The sequence below is a fragment of the Polyodon spathula genome, chromosome 4 (genome assembly GCF_017654505.1).
Source record: "Polyodon spathula isolate WHYD16114869_AA chromosome 4, ASM1765450v1, whole genome shotgun sequence".
Taxonomy (NCBI): domain Eukaryota; kingdom Metazoa; phylum Chordata; class Actinopteri; order Acipenseriformes; family Polyodontidae; genus Polyodon; species Polyodon spathula.
Genome location: NC_054537.1, coordinates 73,537,906 through 73,552,755, shown reverse-complemented (window position 1 = coordinate 73,552,755; position 14,850 = coordinate 73,537,906). Strand labels below are relative to the sequence as shown.

At 35.6% G+C, this 14,850-nt stretch overlaps 1 protein-coding gene across 2 annotated transcripts in view; it reads left to right on the top strand.

The window, feature by feature from the left end:
* The first annotated feature begins 2,389 nt into the window (after positions 1 to 2,389).
* The window catches only part of LOC121314839 (RNA polymerase II subunit A C-terminal domain phosphatase-like), a 150,051-nt gene continuing 137,590 nt past the window's right edge, over positions 2,390 to 14,850 (top strand). The window contains exons 1-2 of one of the 2 annotated variants that reach the window (XM_041248550.1): positions 2,390 to 2,557; positions 3,081 to 3,420. In XM_041248550.1, the coding sequence (XP_041104484.1) occupies positions 3,113 to 3,420 (308 nt within the window). In that variant the 5' untranslated portion in view covers positions 2,390 to 2,557; positions 3,081 to 3,112. Of the gene's footprint in view, positions 2,558 to 2,908; positions 3,421 to 14,850 lie in introns of those variants that run through there. The other variant, XM_041248549.1, reaches the window with a different exon arrangement.

The following is a 14,850-nucleotide window of genomic DNA, read 5'->3' as shown; positions in this document are numbered from 1 at the left end:
GTATTCTGCTGTTCCTTTCCATTTTTTCCTTTTTTTCCTGCAAAATGAATGTGTCACCCGCATTATCCCTGGTCTGACGCTTGATGGCGCTGTTGTCCCGGTTCTGACACCATATGTGACAAGCAGGCTGTAGTGGTGACGTCAGACCCGGAAGAAACACTCAGTACTGCCAAGTGAAATGTGAATTGGGCTGTTGCGCAGTTTAATCAATAAACAGAAAATAAAAGTCTGAACAAACGAAGAACACTTTGTAAAATAAATTGACACAGTAGCCAAAACGAACAGACAGACAGACAAACGGTGGACGAACAAACAAGTTGAAAGCCAGCACGTAGCAATTGTTAAGCGTTAAATAATTCTCCTCTCTCCCTCTCACCCGTTCTCCACTCACGAACAGACAACGCAGAGTGAGTGTAAACATACCGCTTTCACGCAGCTGTACCGAGACTCGATTGCTAATCAATCGATTGGAGTCTCTGTACAACTGCACGTGAATTAATGTAGTGCAATAAAATGTGCTCACATATTATTACATTTTACCTGCACGTGAGGTTATGTGCAATCCTCGTGCCTAAATACAAATATACATTTTAAACACTTGTGCGCATAACCCATATTATATCCAGTGTATCAACTACAATACATCAACATTAACACAAACTACATGCAACATACAACACAGAAATACACACAGGGGCGGGGCAACATTGCCACACGGTGTTATGCCGTTTTCTGCATCAATACATCGATTTGCCCAAATACTTATATTTTAAATACTAACAATCCCAAACCCCGTGCACCGATACGCACTCACATATACATAATAACATCTATCCATCCATCCATCCATTAATATTCTGCTAAATTGCATTGCCCTTTATGTTTTAGCCAGTTGTTCATGGATTACATTTTGCTGTTGAGTCATTAATGGAGAATTTTACATACTGCTACAATAGCTACCGAATTTTAAAGTATGTGCTATTACAGTTCAGGTGTCCAGTTGTCTCTTTTAGCAGGTGGTATTTTTTAAAATCAGATCGTTCTTAATTAAAATACTTCTGTTGAAGTTATAGTACATTATCAACAAAACCAACACAGTACATCTAAACAAAGAATCTACTGATTTTAAAACAGTCCTTTCAGCTATGCATTTTTGACATTGTATCTTTTTTTGTGTAATCTGAAAAATGGACAAGGGTTGGAACGAGCCAAAATTAAATAATCAGATATGCATCCCTCTCTTTTAACCATCACTGAAATCAAAATCTTAAAGGGTCGGATATGTTTGTTTGTACCTTCACAACGGTTCACCTTCGCAGGTTAAAGAGGCACCAGTGAGACACCCAGTCTTATTTTGAGCAATTTTAAAAGTTTAAAACATAGTTAAGTTTCCTTGATTATTTTTTCATATTTTCAAATTTGTTTCTACACTATAATAATAGACAATGGTGTAACCTTGTATGGTGTGTACCTATTAATATTTATAACGAAGAGCTTAGATCTAACTGCCATGTTTGAGAAGTAAGTGGTGAACACCAAACACAATTCAGTAGATTTTAAAAGTAAGCCCGTATACACTAGTTTGAAATCTAAAATCTATATAAAGTCTAGAAGAAATGCCGACTGCAGGACACGTGTTCTCGTTTGAGGACCTTGCATTTTAATAATAGGATTTTAATGGTATTTTCGGATACATTAAACACATTAGATGCACAGTTGGTGGTGTAATGACTGTGCACTCTGAGTTATTCACATGGAGAACTGCATGCATCTGATGGGGAACAAGTGTATATGGTGCTAAATTGAGAACCACTTCTAAAATATCCAATCCAGTCCTCAGAGGGGGACTAGACGTCTACAAATAGCAGATGGATAACGAAAACAAAAAATTAGGCTTGAATATTTAAAAATAAATACTGTAAAGCCATAAATGCGAGCCTTTTATTATGCGTTTTTCGCATATGAAAAAAAAAGCAAACATTTTTGGCACGAATATCAAATGCCACTAACAATACAAATTTTATGTATTACAACATTTCTGGAGCAAAATAGGTTTTATGGGTGTGATTTGCCAAATACTTTGGTCGCAAATATGTATTGCTTTATAGTAAGTATCCTACAAAACATAAAGCTTTTAAATTGACATTGCACCCGAGGTACATACATCTCCAAAAACCACCAAATGGTTATACAAATAAAAACACTATAATAAAAACATTATTTTCTATCTGCATTCTCTTGTCTTTTGAAAAGGATGTCTATAGCATTCCTGTCAATTGCCAAATGCATGTCAACAGAATTTCTGCCTGCTGACACACTGTCAAACTTATTCACACCATCAGAACTGACGTCACTGGATGGGTAAATCCACCAAAATAAAGAAGACAACTGTCATTACATCACAGAGCTCCTGGTTTTAAAGCTTTTTGATTGAAAAAAGAAAAAGGTTTCGTTATCGTTCAGACTGTGGGACCTGTTTTCAGCCTTTTCTGTCTTTACCACAACTTGAGTCAGAGCAAATACAGAACCGCTCTGCTAAAGTAACGGTGCGGTGGAGGTAACATGTTTTCTTTATTTTCTTTCTTTTTTAACGCAGATCTAACATTAAACACATTTGAATATTTAATGCTGTTGTACAGTCTACTTATGTTACAGAGTGATTTTACTGCTCAGTTTCAGCTAAAATGTAAAAAGTCGTTTGAGCGGCAAAATATTTGCAGATTTTGTTTTAAATTATGTACTATATATATATATATATATATATATATATATATATATATATATATATATATATATATAACGATCAAAATATTAATTGGTGACAAACAACTCTGGTAATAGTCCTAGTTGCTGCGTCTCTTCCGGAAGTTTTGTACGACTGCTGTTTCTTGCAGTCTTGTGTGTTTCCTGTTTACGGGCGGGAAGAGCGAACCTGAACGTTCAGTGTCTGTTCTTTATTTCTGGTTTCTGCTGTCCAGCTTCAGTGATCCTGTCTCTTTAAATCCTGGAGCTCTGCTACAGTACACATATAGTTAACGTTTTGCCTTGGACATTTAGATATTTCTGCTCAACCCCTGCAGCTAAAGTTTAAAGTGATTGGGGTGCAAGACAGATGGAGGACCCGGCGGACTCTGGTGGCGGCGGCACCGCAGCTTCTGCGGGCCCCTCCATGCTAGTGACAGAGATCCACTGTTCGGCGGGGGCTCGTCCCTTGCGGCTGCTGGAATGGAAGGTAAAGCCTGGCTCGCATGTGAACATCGACTCGGTTCTAGCGGTGTGTATTCCCATCTCGTTGGAGAGACAGGCCGGAGAAGAGCCCCAGGACCCGCCAAGTGGGCAGGCTAAGAAGAAGGTGAAGTCGGACCGGGCCGGAGTTGTGAGAGAGCTATGCTGTCAGCCTGGACAGGTCATCTCTCCGGGGTAAGTGCATTACTGAGAGGGGGGAAAAATGGCAAGGATCCTTTTAAAACAACGTCAAGTAACCATGGAAACACACCATCTAATAATATGTTAGATATTTATCTGTTTAGTGCGCCTACGTTTTGGAAAACTGGTTATTGCATGTTTTTTTTTTTCCTTTTAAAATCTTAGTCTACACACACTAAAAATAACTGCATTTTAAAGGTTCGAGCAAAACGTTTACATAACCGAGCAACACATTTACTATAGCTAACTTGTTGTATGCCATTCTTTGATTTCTCTGCTTTACTTATTCTTGAAAAACATTACAATATGACTACATCCACAGGTGAAGGGACAGCGATGTAACAATTTTCTGAAATGCATTGTTAGTATTACATTTTTTAGGAAACAATAATCTGTAAAGTTTACGTTGCTGGAGAATACTCGGAAGCTTTGACTGCAAGCAGTTACATTTATTTATTATTCATAACAAAAAAGCTTTACATATGTTGTATTGTAAAAAACAAAACAAAAAAAAAACAACAACAACAACAAACTCCCCCCCCCCCAAAAAAACAAACAAACAAACAAACAAACAAATAAACACATTGAAATACACAGCAACGCAACGTGTTTTCTGGAAACACGCAGTGTACGCCAGGCCTAATAAAAACAGTGCAGCAGTTGCAAGGGGGTGTGTGTCTGTGTGCATGTTCAAAGATGTGGCTTGTGTATTTCGTGTTTTTTTTTTTTTTTTTTTCTTTTTTTTTTCGAGCGCTGACCCCATATCAACACACAGCTTTTCGGACGACGATACACACTGCCTTTAAGTTTAAAAACCGAGACAGTAGTCACCCATGTTTGTACAAGTACTGGTCACATGAATATTAAAATGTTTCAATGTTTACACCGCCGAGCTCAGTGGTGGCTAGGCTTGAGAGTAGTGTGGGGGCTGGGTGTTGGGTCACGTGATGATTTTTTTCTTTTTCTAGTAAATTTTAATAGCTGCGTAAACTAAAAAAAATAAAAAAACCACGAAATTGCTTTTGGTAAAATAAATAAATAAATAGAGTAAATAAACGTTGGCCTGTTGATCTTAAATGTGCCTCATACCGTTTTAATTAGATTTTGTTTGCTTGTTTTTAAAAAGCCCTCGATAAACTTGAAAACATCACATTTTGATGTTTCTTTAAAAACATATCGGTATACCGGTTGTGGTGGCATTTATTATATGTGTTTTGCTTAAAAGATTGTCGTTTGTAAACACCTAGCGCTGCAAATATAAAACTACCTTTAGTTTTAGTAGATGTAATGGTAACAACCACACAACTAACTGCATCTATATAACTGTCCTGTAAAACAACGGTGAATGGTGTAAAAGTGTAATCTGAACATTGTGGGACACGGCAACTGTAAGCTTACAATTAAAAAAAAATAAAAACGCAATCTACTTTCACCCTAAGAACAGACCTCCGAGGTCTTGAAAACGTGTTAATTATTTAGTCAAATCAAAGGTATCACCTCACCTTCCCTTTGTATGTCTATAATTAAAAAGAAGACCATTAACTTGTTTGGAAGCAATTCTTGAAATGTTAAGTACCATTAAAAACGCCACATCAGAAATCTGAAAAGCTGTCAAGTGCTACTAATAGGTACCGAAGACACAAATACATGTGTTTTACACAGTGCACTTAATCTACACTAACGTTTTGTATAGTGGTTGGATTTTTAATTCAGTGTACAAAACTAAATACACGTCTTCATCATACGAAAGACAATCTGGCCATATCAGTTTCTCCTATTACCAGTTATGCCCTTTAATGTTTTATGTGTTTTTTCAGTTTTGCTCCCCACCGTTCTGCTCTTCCAAAAGAACGTTCCACTGTACTTAATGTTGCATATTTCTAACACATACACACATTTCATTGGTTATTTGGATAATTAGTCGTCAATCATTTCATTAGCCCAGCTGCAGTCATAGCTGGTTAACAGGGATGAAAATTACCAACCCCCCCCCCCCATCATTAACGGAACTCTGTTTAAACCATGTGATAGTTTTAATTGACAGTTGCCACTCTAGGAGCTTTGAAATACTTTGTCACTTCAGTAAGTACAGTAATTTACAACAATATTTTGATTGCAGATTTTGTTTACTTAGTTTTTTCGGTGTCAAATCATCATCTCTTCGGGAAGAAAGGTAATACAAAATACAATAAAATATTGTATAATACATTTAAAACAAACACCTTAAAATTGGTTATTGTACATTATATTTATAACAACAGTGAGCATTCCTACACTGTAAGCTTTATCTTAATAACCTGAAGATGGATGCACAAACATTGTGGTTTATTATTAAATGTAGTGAGGTATCGTTTAATTATTTGTTAATAAGTATGGAATTACAATGAAAAGTATTTTAAATTGTATTGTATTAAAAAATATAAATATATTTTAAAATTAAGTCAGTATGTATTTACCAAATAATACAAAAATATTGATCAGCAGTCTTGATCAGAATTATTAGGACCCCATGATTTGGTGTGTGCTTCTTTAATAGACAAGCAGTATTGAATAGTATTATATAATAGGGAGTATAGTATTATCAATATTCCATAGTAATTGATGGGTTTTCTTTCTTCATTCATTGTGTATAATGGATATGGTTTTCTGATATATCAATGACATATATCAATGAGCCCCCACCCTCAAGATAAAGACAACAACTTTCAACTGACTTTGAAAAATGTATTATTTGCCAAAAAACACCTCAGATAAACTAACAAACGCCACAAAGCTAAGAATCAATAGCCTTTTGTGTGCTGCGAAAATCAGGCAGGACAATGTTTACGCAAGTCTGTCTGAGGACATGGACACTTTCAGATGAATCTGTGTTAATTTATTACCACAGAAAGTGTATACAGACAAAGGCTAGCAAAATAAACTTAACTTTTGTAAAACATTTAAATCCAGGCAACTAATAATAGAAATACATGATGCCCTCATTGTAAACAGAAAAAGTATTCTTGTTAAGTAGTCTTCTAAGGTATCAAGCTCTTTTATCTGGATAGGTCAAACCAGGGTGCTATAGCACTAGCAAACTTCAGAAAATGCTTGAAAATTATTGTGGTCCAAATATAGATGTTGAAGCTCACTCAGCATGGTCAGGGGAAATCCAACTTAGTCATGAGTAGTAAAATCACAGTTGGGGATGCTATAAAAGCTGCAAATGAGTTGAAGCAAAAGTACAGACATCCCAATTTGAGCATGGCAGAGTGTCAACATTTTCTCTTAATAGAAATCCAGAAGATATTTTGCATACTGCAGCACTAATGCTTAGGAATGAAATCGCCAATATCACAATACCAAAGGCATACCCTAGTCTAGTGGTACTCAATTACATTCTCCAGCAGGCCAGATAAGGCAATGTCAAAACTGGGGGGGCCACAGGGCACTCATGATGTGTGTAGTTGTGGGGGACTGTTTTAAATGGTCATAAAAATCATATTATCCAATCACACTTTACATACAGCCCATAGTTTTCAAACGTTTTAGGCCCTGTACCCCTTTCCAAAAATTATAGTCTACCGTGTACCCCCATCTGAAATACGACCATAATATACCTCTGAAAACAGAAAAAAATGTATTGTCTAATTACTAAGCTAAAGTACTTACTGATGTCAGCTGAATGAATATATATATATATATATATACACACACACATATAAAGTGCTTACCTACCAATATGATGGATGTGCCTGCTTTTATCACAGATTTCAGTAAAACTACACCCTGATTGGTAAACAGTGCAGCCTCTAGACAAGGTTATGTTGTTCTCTATTTTAAAATTAACGAATAGGACTTCAAGTTACAAAAAAAAAAAATTAAGTGGGTCATGGAAAACTGCGTTAAACTAATTAAAATAAAATTAAAACTAAAAATGCTATGTAAAATTATTTCAAAATCCAGACCAATAAGTGGCAAAACAAGTCCAAAAATAGGTTATGCTTTTGAAAATAAAACTAGCGTTCTAATCTGAAACAAAATCAGAAAGCGATTCTCAGCAAAGTTTGCGCATTTCTTCCAACAAATGCAGAAGTGGAGAGAGAGAACAGACTGGGCATTTTGCATAAAAACTATTTAAAATATGCAAATACAGGCATCTTTTTAAAAAATCTGGTAGCATGCAGAACTATGTGAATATTGACTAACACATTAAATGTTTGTTGTTTTTTTTCTAAACTTAGTTAACTTGAATGTTGTGGTTTAACACTTGAGCTGGACATTTAAAGTGCTATCTGTGTCTTGTGCAGTGTCAAATCCAGCCAGAATAAGCACATTGTTTTGAAGTGAATATTTCCAAAAACTAAATGTGATTAAAGTAGAAAGGTGACATTTATATCTTGCAGTCAAAAATGACTTTTAGCAAAATGCTTACATGTTAGTGTTTAGTGCAGTCGCCTGTTCGTGTTAATCAGCTGCCAGACAGCTTGTTGATGGCACTCGCTATATGATATGAACACACTCAATAGGTATGGAATAGGGAATCCAGTTTCTGACACTTCCCAATCCAGTAGTTCAGGATTTATTTATTTATTTATTTAAATCCGCTGTTCAATTTTTGTACTAATAATACTGTGCTGTTGCTTTTATTAGCCTAATAGTTAGCGGTGTACATGCGTAGGCTAATGCAGTTATTCAACAAAGGAGTTCAACAAATTAGTCAAAAAAACACATAACTACAAGTAACGATAATACAGTCGTGTATGCTCCAGCTCCAGTGCAGTGGTTTCACTGTCTAGCGGCACAGCTGCCAGCTAAACTCAATAATACTGTTATTTAAAAATATAAACTTAGATAAAACACACTGAACTGATTAAACTAAACTACAAACACTGAACATTTAAACTCCAGAAAGCAAATGTACCTAGTAAATACTACACATTTTTAAAAGAGGCAACATCATACAATGATTACACTATGTAACACAATTTTTGTTCCTGGGTAGTAAGTGTTATTTCCTAATTGCTTATGCCTCAAAAGTATAGAAAATGGCTATTATTCCCCACAAACTTTGCTTTTGTGACCAGGACAGTGATATTTCAAAATATCACTATTTCCAATGGGAAAACAGGCAAATGTGTGTCTTTTCGTTCACATAAAGTCAGAAAAAAACAACATATGATCCAAATTACATGTATTTATACTAAAGTAATACAAAAATGACTACAAAAGATTTAGAAGTGAGTAGTTTTTCGAGATTTACGATTATACTGTAAATCACTTTCACGAATCAGCCCCCAAATGTAGTCTCCCATCATGTTCTCGTTATACTGTCCTTGGTAGCGGCGTTCAAAGTCCAGTATATCCTGGTGGAAATCTCGAAAAACTACTCACTTCTAAATCTTTTGTAGTCATTTTTGTATTACTTTAGTATAAATACATGTTAATTTGGATTCATATGTTGTTTTTTTCTGACTTTATGTGAACGAAAAGACACACATTTGCCCGTTTTCCCATTGGAAATAGTGATATTTTGAAATATCACTGTCCTGGTCACAAAAGCAGAGTTTGTGGGGAATAATAGCCATTTTCTATACTTTTGAGGCATAAGCAATTAGGAAATAACACTTACTACCCAGGAACAAAAACAAAAAAAAAAAAAAAAAAAAAATGTTACACGGTGTCATGTATATATTTTCTTTTTAGCCTACAGACTGCAGAACCACCTCCCTGCTATATGTAATTTAGCCATGTGTGCGCTCAGCGCTCACTCGCTGTCAGCAGCCAGTTGGGTGTTTATAGTTAACCTCACCCAACAGAAAGGAAACGTACACCAGTATGACTTTGGTTTTATTTGAAAGGAGATTCAACATTGTTGATTTGATTTTTTAACATTGTTATTGCTAAGTCGCAAAGTGCTACAATGTGCATGGGCCACCTGTTGAAGAACCGTGCCCTAGTCCATCAGAAGTATGGACGCACAAGACACAGACAAAAAAGTAGAATATAAATTATAGGATTTTGGTTTGATTTAAGTGAACACAATCAATTAGTGATTAACAGGGGTCGATCTACCTTGTAGCTTGACAGGTTCTCTAAATGCTTAAAGATACACAAAAGGTTCTCTATGCTCTGACCTCACCTCAACAAATTTATAACATACTTTAAGGAAATGTTTCTTTCAGTGTTGTTTGGAACACATTGCTAGTAAATTTAAGTAACATACTAAGAGTACAACTAGAGTAAGTTATTCAAATATAAAAATAGCTTCTGACTGTTTTTTCCACTCTTTCTCTATAAGCTGAATTCAACTTCTGATGTGCAGGTGTTTTAGTTTGCATCACAGACACAAATTCATTGCCAACTATTACTGCTGCTTTGTGGAATTCAGATTTTTCTTGACGTTCTTTAAGTTTTATAACTGCTAAACCCAGATTTACAAAGGATGTATATAACCTGTCAAGTTTCTCTTTTTTTTTTTTTTTTAAATGTTTTTCTACCAAAAAAAAAAAAAATTACATTTTTTGCCAGGGAAAGCTTATTGAAATGCTGCTAAACAGTAAGCTATGTATTTAAAAAAAAAAAAAAAAAAAAAAAAAAAAAAGAGCATGTTCCCAACAGTACATGTTTGACTGCATAGTGACAATTTTTTCTAATCCACTAATACCTTACCGACTATTGTTGTTGTTTATTTATATTTATTCACTCTCAGGAATGTAATTTCTTGGCTTCTTTGTAACCAAGAGAAGATCAACTTCCAATCAGAAGTAATAGGGGTGGGGCGTAAACACTTTTGAATGTTTATATGTGCTAGACCTCTTCAATTTAGTTTTCAGAAACTTGCGTGGCCCTCTACAAATATACCCAGAGTGTGTCTGTAGCAACAGAATGGAAATTAATTAATTAATAATTAAAAAAAAAAAAAAAAAACTACTTGTCCAATGGGCAAAGTATAATAACAAAACATGTTGCCTGTCCTACTAATCTTGTTGTCCCGGGCGATATGAATTGCACACCCCTGAGAAGCGTGATATAACATGTGTTAAATTGATTCTGTGTACAACTTCATGAGCTGCACTCTGCACTCTGCACTAATTAATGGATTACTTGCCATACTGTGTATTAAAGGGATTCTGCTGAAACATCTACTTACAATATCCTTTACACACACAGCATTCTTGTTTTTGCTTGGATAGTTATTTCAGTTTGATTTAAAAATAAATAAATAAATCAGGAGGTGACATTAACATGACTGATATTAAACAGCTTGATATGTTGCGGGTTAACAGAACTAAATACAACTTAGATTTCATAGAATAAGTAATTACACCCAGAGAAAATCAAGACCACTGACAAGATATGGCCTTTGTTTAAAATTTGCCCTTACCTAATATGATTTTGATATAATTATCACTGAAATGGTATTGTTGTGAATTACCTATTTATTTTTGGTAATTGATCTTTGCAAAATACTGCATTGTGATAAAACTTTAAAGATGATAAATAAATTGCTTAGCACATACTAAAATATATACATATCAAGATATTCGGACCCTTATTCAAAAGCTGCTGTTTCAAGCCAGCATTAAGGATTTACGGCACTCCTGGAAATGCAAGGACATTTTTGGATTAAAAAAAAAACTATTTTACGAGCGACACAATGCAAGCCAACGTGATGACACATTGATTTTAGAACAATTCTAGATTTGGCATATGTCAGCTGCCAATGCAGTTTATTTTTTAAAGCTATTATAACAGATATACAACCACATCTTTTATGGTGACACTCTTTGGGATGCAAAATACCAGTTACAACAAGAGGTTGAAAACAATAAAACCAAATAGGTCTTGAGAAATAGTCTTGCTCATTAGTTGTGTATTCTCAGATTGGCAACAGCTTCTGAGTGACGGTATCTACTTCACCTATACTTAATTACATGTAGATTAGGTGCCTTCAATTCATAATGAACTCAGTTGATGAGTAAAGCTGAGAGACCACAAAGCCACTTTATGGCTTGAAACTGGGTTTCAGGAGACGAGGTTTCATGCCACTGCATGGCACACCTTGGGAGGTTTTGTGTTTTGAAACACAAAGTTGCCTCAAACTAGGTCCCTGTCTCCTGGAACCAGGTTTCAAGCTACTGTTCATGAAAAAGTGGCTGAATGTTCCGCTTAGCTATACATAACACAAACCTGGTGTTCAAACAGGGACAGCACCAGTTAGTGGTAAAATCAAGAAACAACAACACAGTCATGTTGTGTGTGTGTGTTTTCTTTTTGTTTTTAACACAGGTTTATATTTACTTAACAAACATCTACCACCATTGAGTATCTCTTGCACCAAAGTTGGGAATTGTGGCATGAATTTATCAGACACAGCACATCTTCATGCAGTTTCTAGATGTGAGTTCAGCGGTTGCGAGCCGTACTTTGACTTCATCAGAATGATGGCTCCGAACATGGAACACAGCTTTTGCAGTGGCAGTAAAAACTGGATATTTACCCTCAGTCGGTGCAGCACACAATAATGATGTCTTCTTGGTAGGCTGAGTTTTCTTTTACCTGTAACCAGATTGAAAATGCCAGCAATATTGTATGTAGAGAGGAGCTGTCAGTCGTGGTCAGATTGACCAATCGGAATAACCACTCCAGGTTGGCAGAAGAAAACAAGGCCAGCCAATAATGAACAGCTCCAAGGTGCTGAAATCCAGTGTTTTGGAGGTAAGGAGGATATTACACGACTTCAGCTAGACGAGGCCAGTGACACAAAGCCAAAAAAAAAAAGTGTTTTGTTTTACTATTTTACCAAGAAACGCACAAGAGGTAAAAGTACACATGCATAGGCCATGTGAATGAGTGCTGAGATCACATGCCTGACAACAATGTCTAGTACTGATTTTTTTTTTTAAATGTAATTTACTAATCAAAAATGCAATTCGCCACATGTCGCTAATGTATTGGACATCCCTGCTGTAAATAATACAAGGTGCCTGCAAAAACAGCAATATTTTATCTTAACCACTAGAGGGAGCCACACGCCAAACTGAACAAAACAGTAAAGCCACATTTTCATGATTTTCCAAGAGACGTGCACAACTTTTTCCTTATTTATAGTAAACGCAGTCGGTTCAGATGTGCTTTCAACTGATGTACATAACCAATATATAGTCTTGGCTCTTAATTCAAGGTATCGTGATTTTTAAAAAAAATTCAATAATGAAGACTCAACTGTAGAAACTATTGTGGTTTTTATTTGCTTTTGTGTTTTTTGGTGTCCTTTGTGCAGAAAAATGTATAAATAAAGTAGGTAATCTCTGAAGACCTAGCTTGTGTGTTGCAGACATGGTAAAGGGGTGTCACCATAAATAATACCAGTTATAAATATCTCCTATTTTTTGATACATCGAGTTTTCCCATACAAATTTACTGTGTGCTTTTTAAAGAAACTCGATTGTGTCGAAAGGTGATGTGCAGTTGGGGTGGGTATTGGGACCGAGGATCTGTATTGCAGTACGGTATAGTGCAGTACTGAAGACAATATTCAGCACCAAATAATACTGATGAATTTTTGCTACCAGAATAAATCAACATATATAAAATGTGTTTTAAATGGAATTTAAAGTATTAGAATGGAATATGACAAATTAAACTCTCATATGAAATGCCCTTAACTAATTTTTGTTGGATCCTCTGAGATCTCTGCATGTGCTCCCAATTTGAAAAACAGTTAGAATATAAACCTGCAGGGACACCGGCCCTCCATGACCCTGGCCCTGCATGTACACCTGCCCTACATTTTTTGTATTAAATATGATATATTATACAGGGCATTGTGGTGATTTGAAGTTCTGCGCTGCAGAAAAAAACTTGCATGATAAAAAGTAAAACAAATAACCAAACCACCAACGACAACATTTACCCGCTAGATTCTTTCAAAACAATCCAAATTTGGCTGGAAAACCACTAATTTGGCAGCATTGATCAATGGAGGGTAGCCTAAAAGTGGCATGCATTGCCTATTAAATGTTATCTCAGGTTCAGTGTGCAAATAAAAAGTGAATTTTGTATAAGTTGTTTTCGGAAAATCAGTATTGTAATTGGCGTTGTAAGATATAGGGTTACACCGCTGAATGTAAGGTTGGTGGTACCGCAAGCATATTTTACTTCAGCCTTGCATAAAAAACATGTTTTTTTATTGGGAAATTATTCCACACATGACATTGTGTTGCACAATTTAAGCAGCTCAAGTTCTCAGTGTGCTTCTTGCCGTATTTTCTTTTGTATTAGCATGGCATGCATTACGAGTTCTCACAGGAAGTGACTATCTTGCGAGAGAATAGCTTTCATTTTCCAGTAGACATTTCCCTGAATCAGTTTAACCAAAAATACCATTATTGTTCAAATACAGGTTATTGTATTGCCTGATGAATAGATCGGTATTACCGCCAACCCCTAATGTGCAGGTTCATCGCAAACCAGCAGTTTGCTATTCCGGCCGGAACCAAAAACCCCAGGTTCATCCAAACCAGTCAACGTGCCAAACCCCAACACAAACAACCACACTTAGAAATCCTCAGAACAACCACTTGAAATTATGAACTTGATACTTGCTAATCGTAACTTGAAGTTTCCCTCATATAAATATCCACTCAATACAACACCACAAGTTTTCAGTCAAGTCTTTCCGAACAAAGGCTACAGTTCGTGTCATAAGAAGAGTGTTCATCATTGGAACTGGAATAACCATATTGGACTATAATAATAATAATACTAAAGCCAGGGTGAGCTGGCCTGTGCTGTTAATAACAGTATGTGATATTTATAATAAACACTATACCAAAAAAAAAACCCCAACAAACTTGCACACAAAGCAGTGACTTGTTTTGCTTTAAAAACTGCAACCCCCCCCCCCCCCCCCAAAAAAACAAAACCAAGCAGTTTTGAAAGTTTTGTACTGTAGGTCTTGATTCCCCTTGCAAAATCCCTTTATGATTTGGGATATAGGCCTTCATGCCAATAGCCTGAAAACTTGCATTGTGATGAAACCTAATCCAGGTAACCAGAATGAGATTTAAAAAATCAGAAGATGGATTTATAATCCTTACGCAATGCAACCAGAACCAAGATTAAAAAAAAAAATTTAAAGTAAATAAAATGTTTCAAACCTGTCATGTGATTTTAATGATACCTGTCACGCGTAGTTATTAATTTGCACAAACTGTAGACTTCTTGGGGGTGAGTTGGGGATAGTTTTTTTTCTTTTTTGTTAATATTTATGAGAAATTCTAAGCCAAATTTTGATTTTTTTTCTGTAGCTGCTGTCAACAAAAAAAATAAATCTCATAAACAAAAAATGACTCTATAGAATAATACTAGTAATGACCAATTAAGGCTGTAAGAAAACCTGACGAGTGTATCCTAAACTGAGATTTAAATCCATGTGAA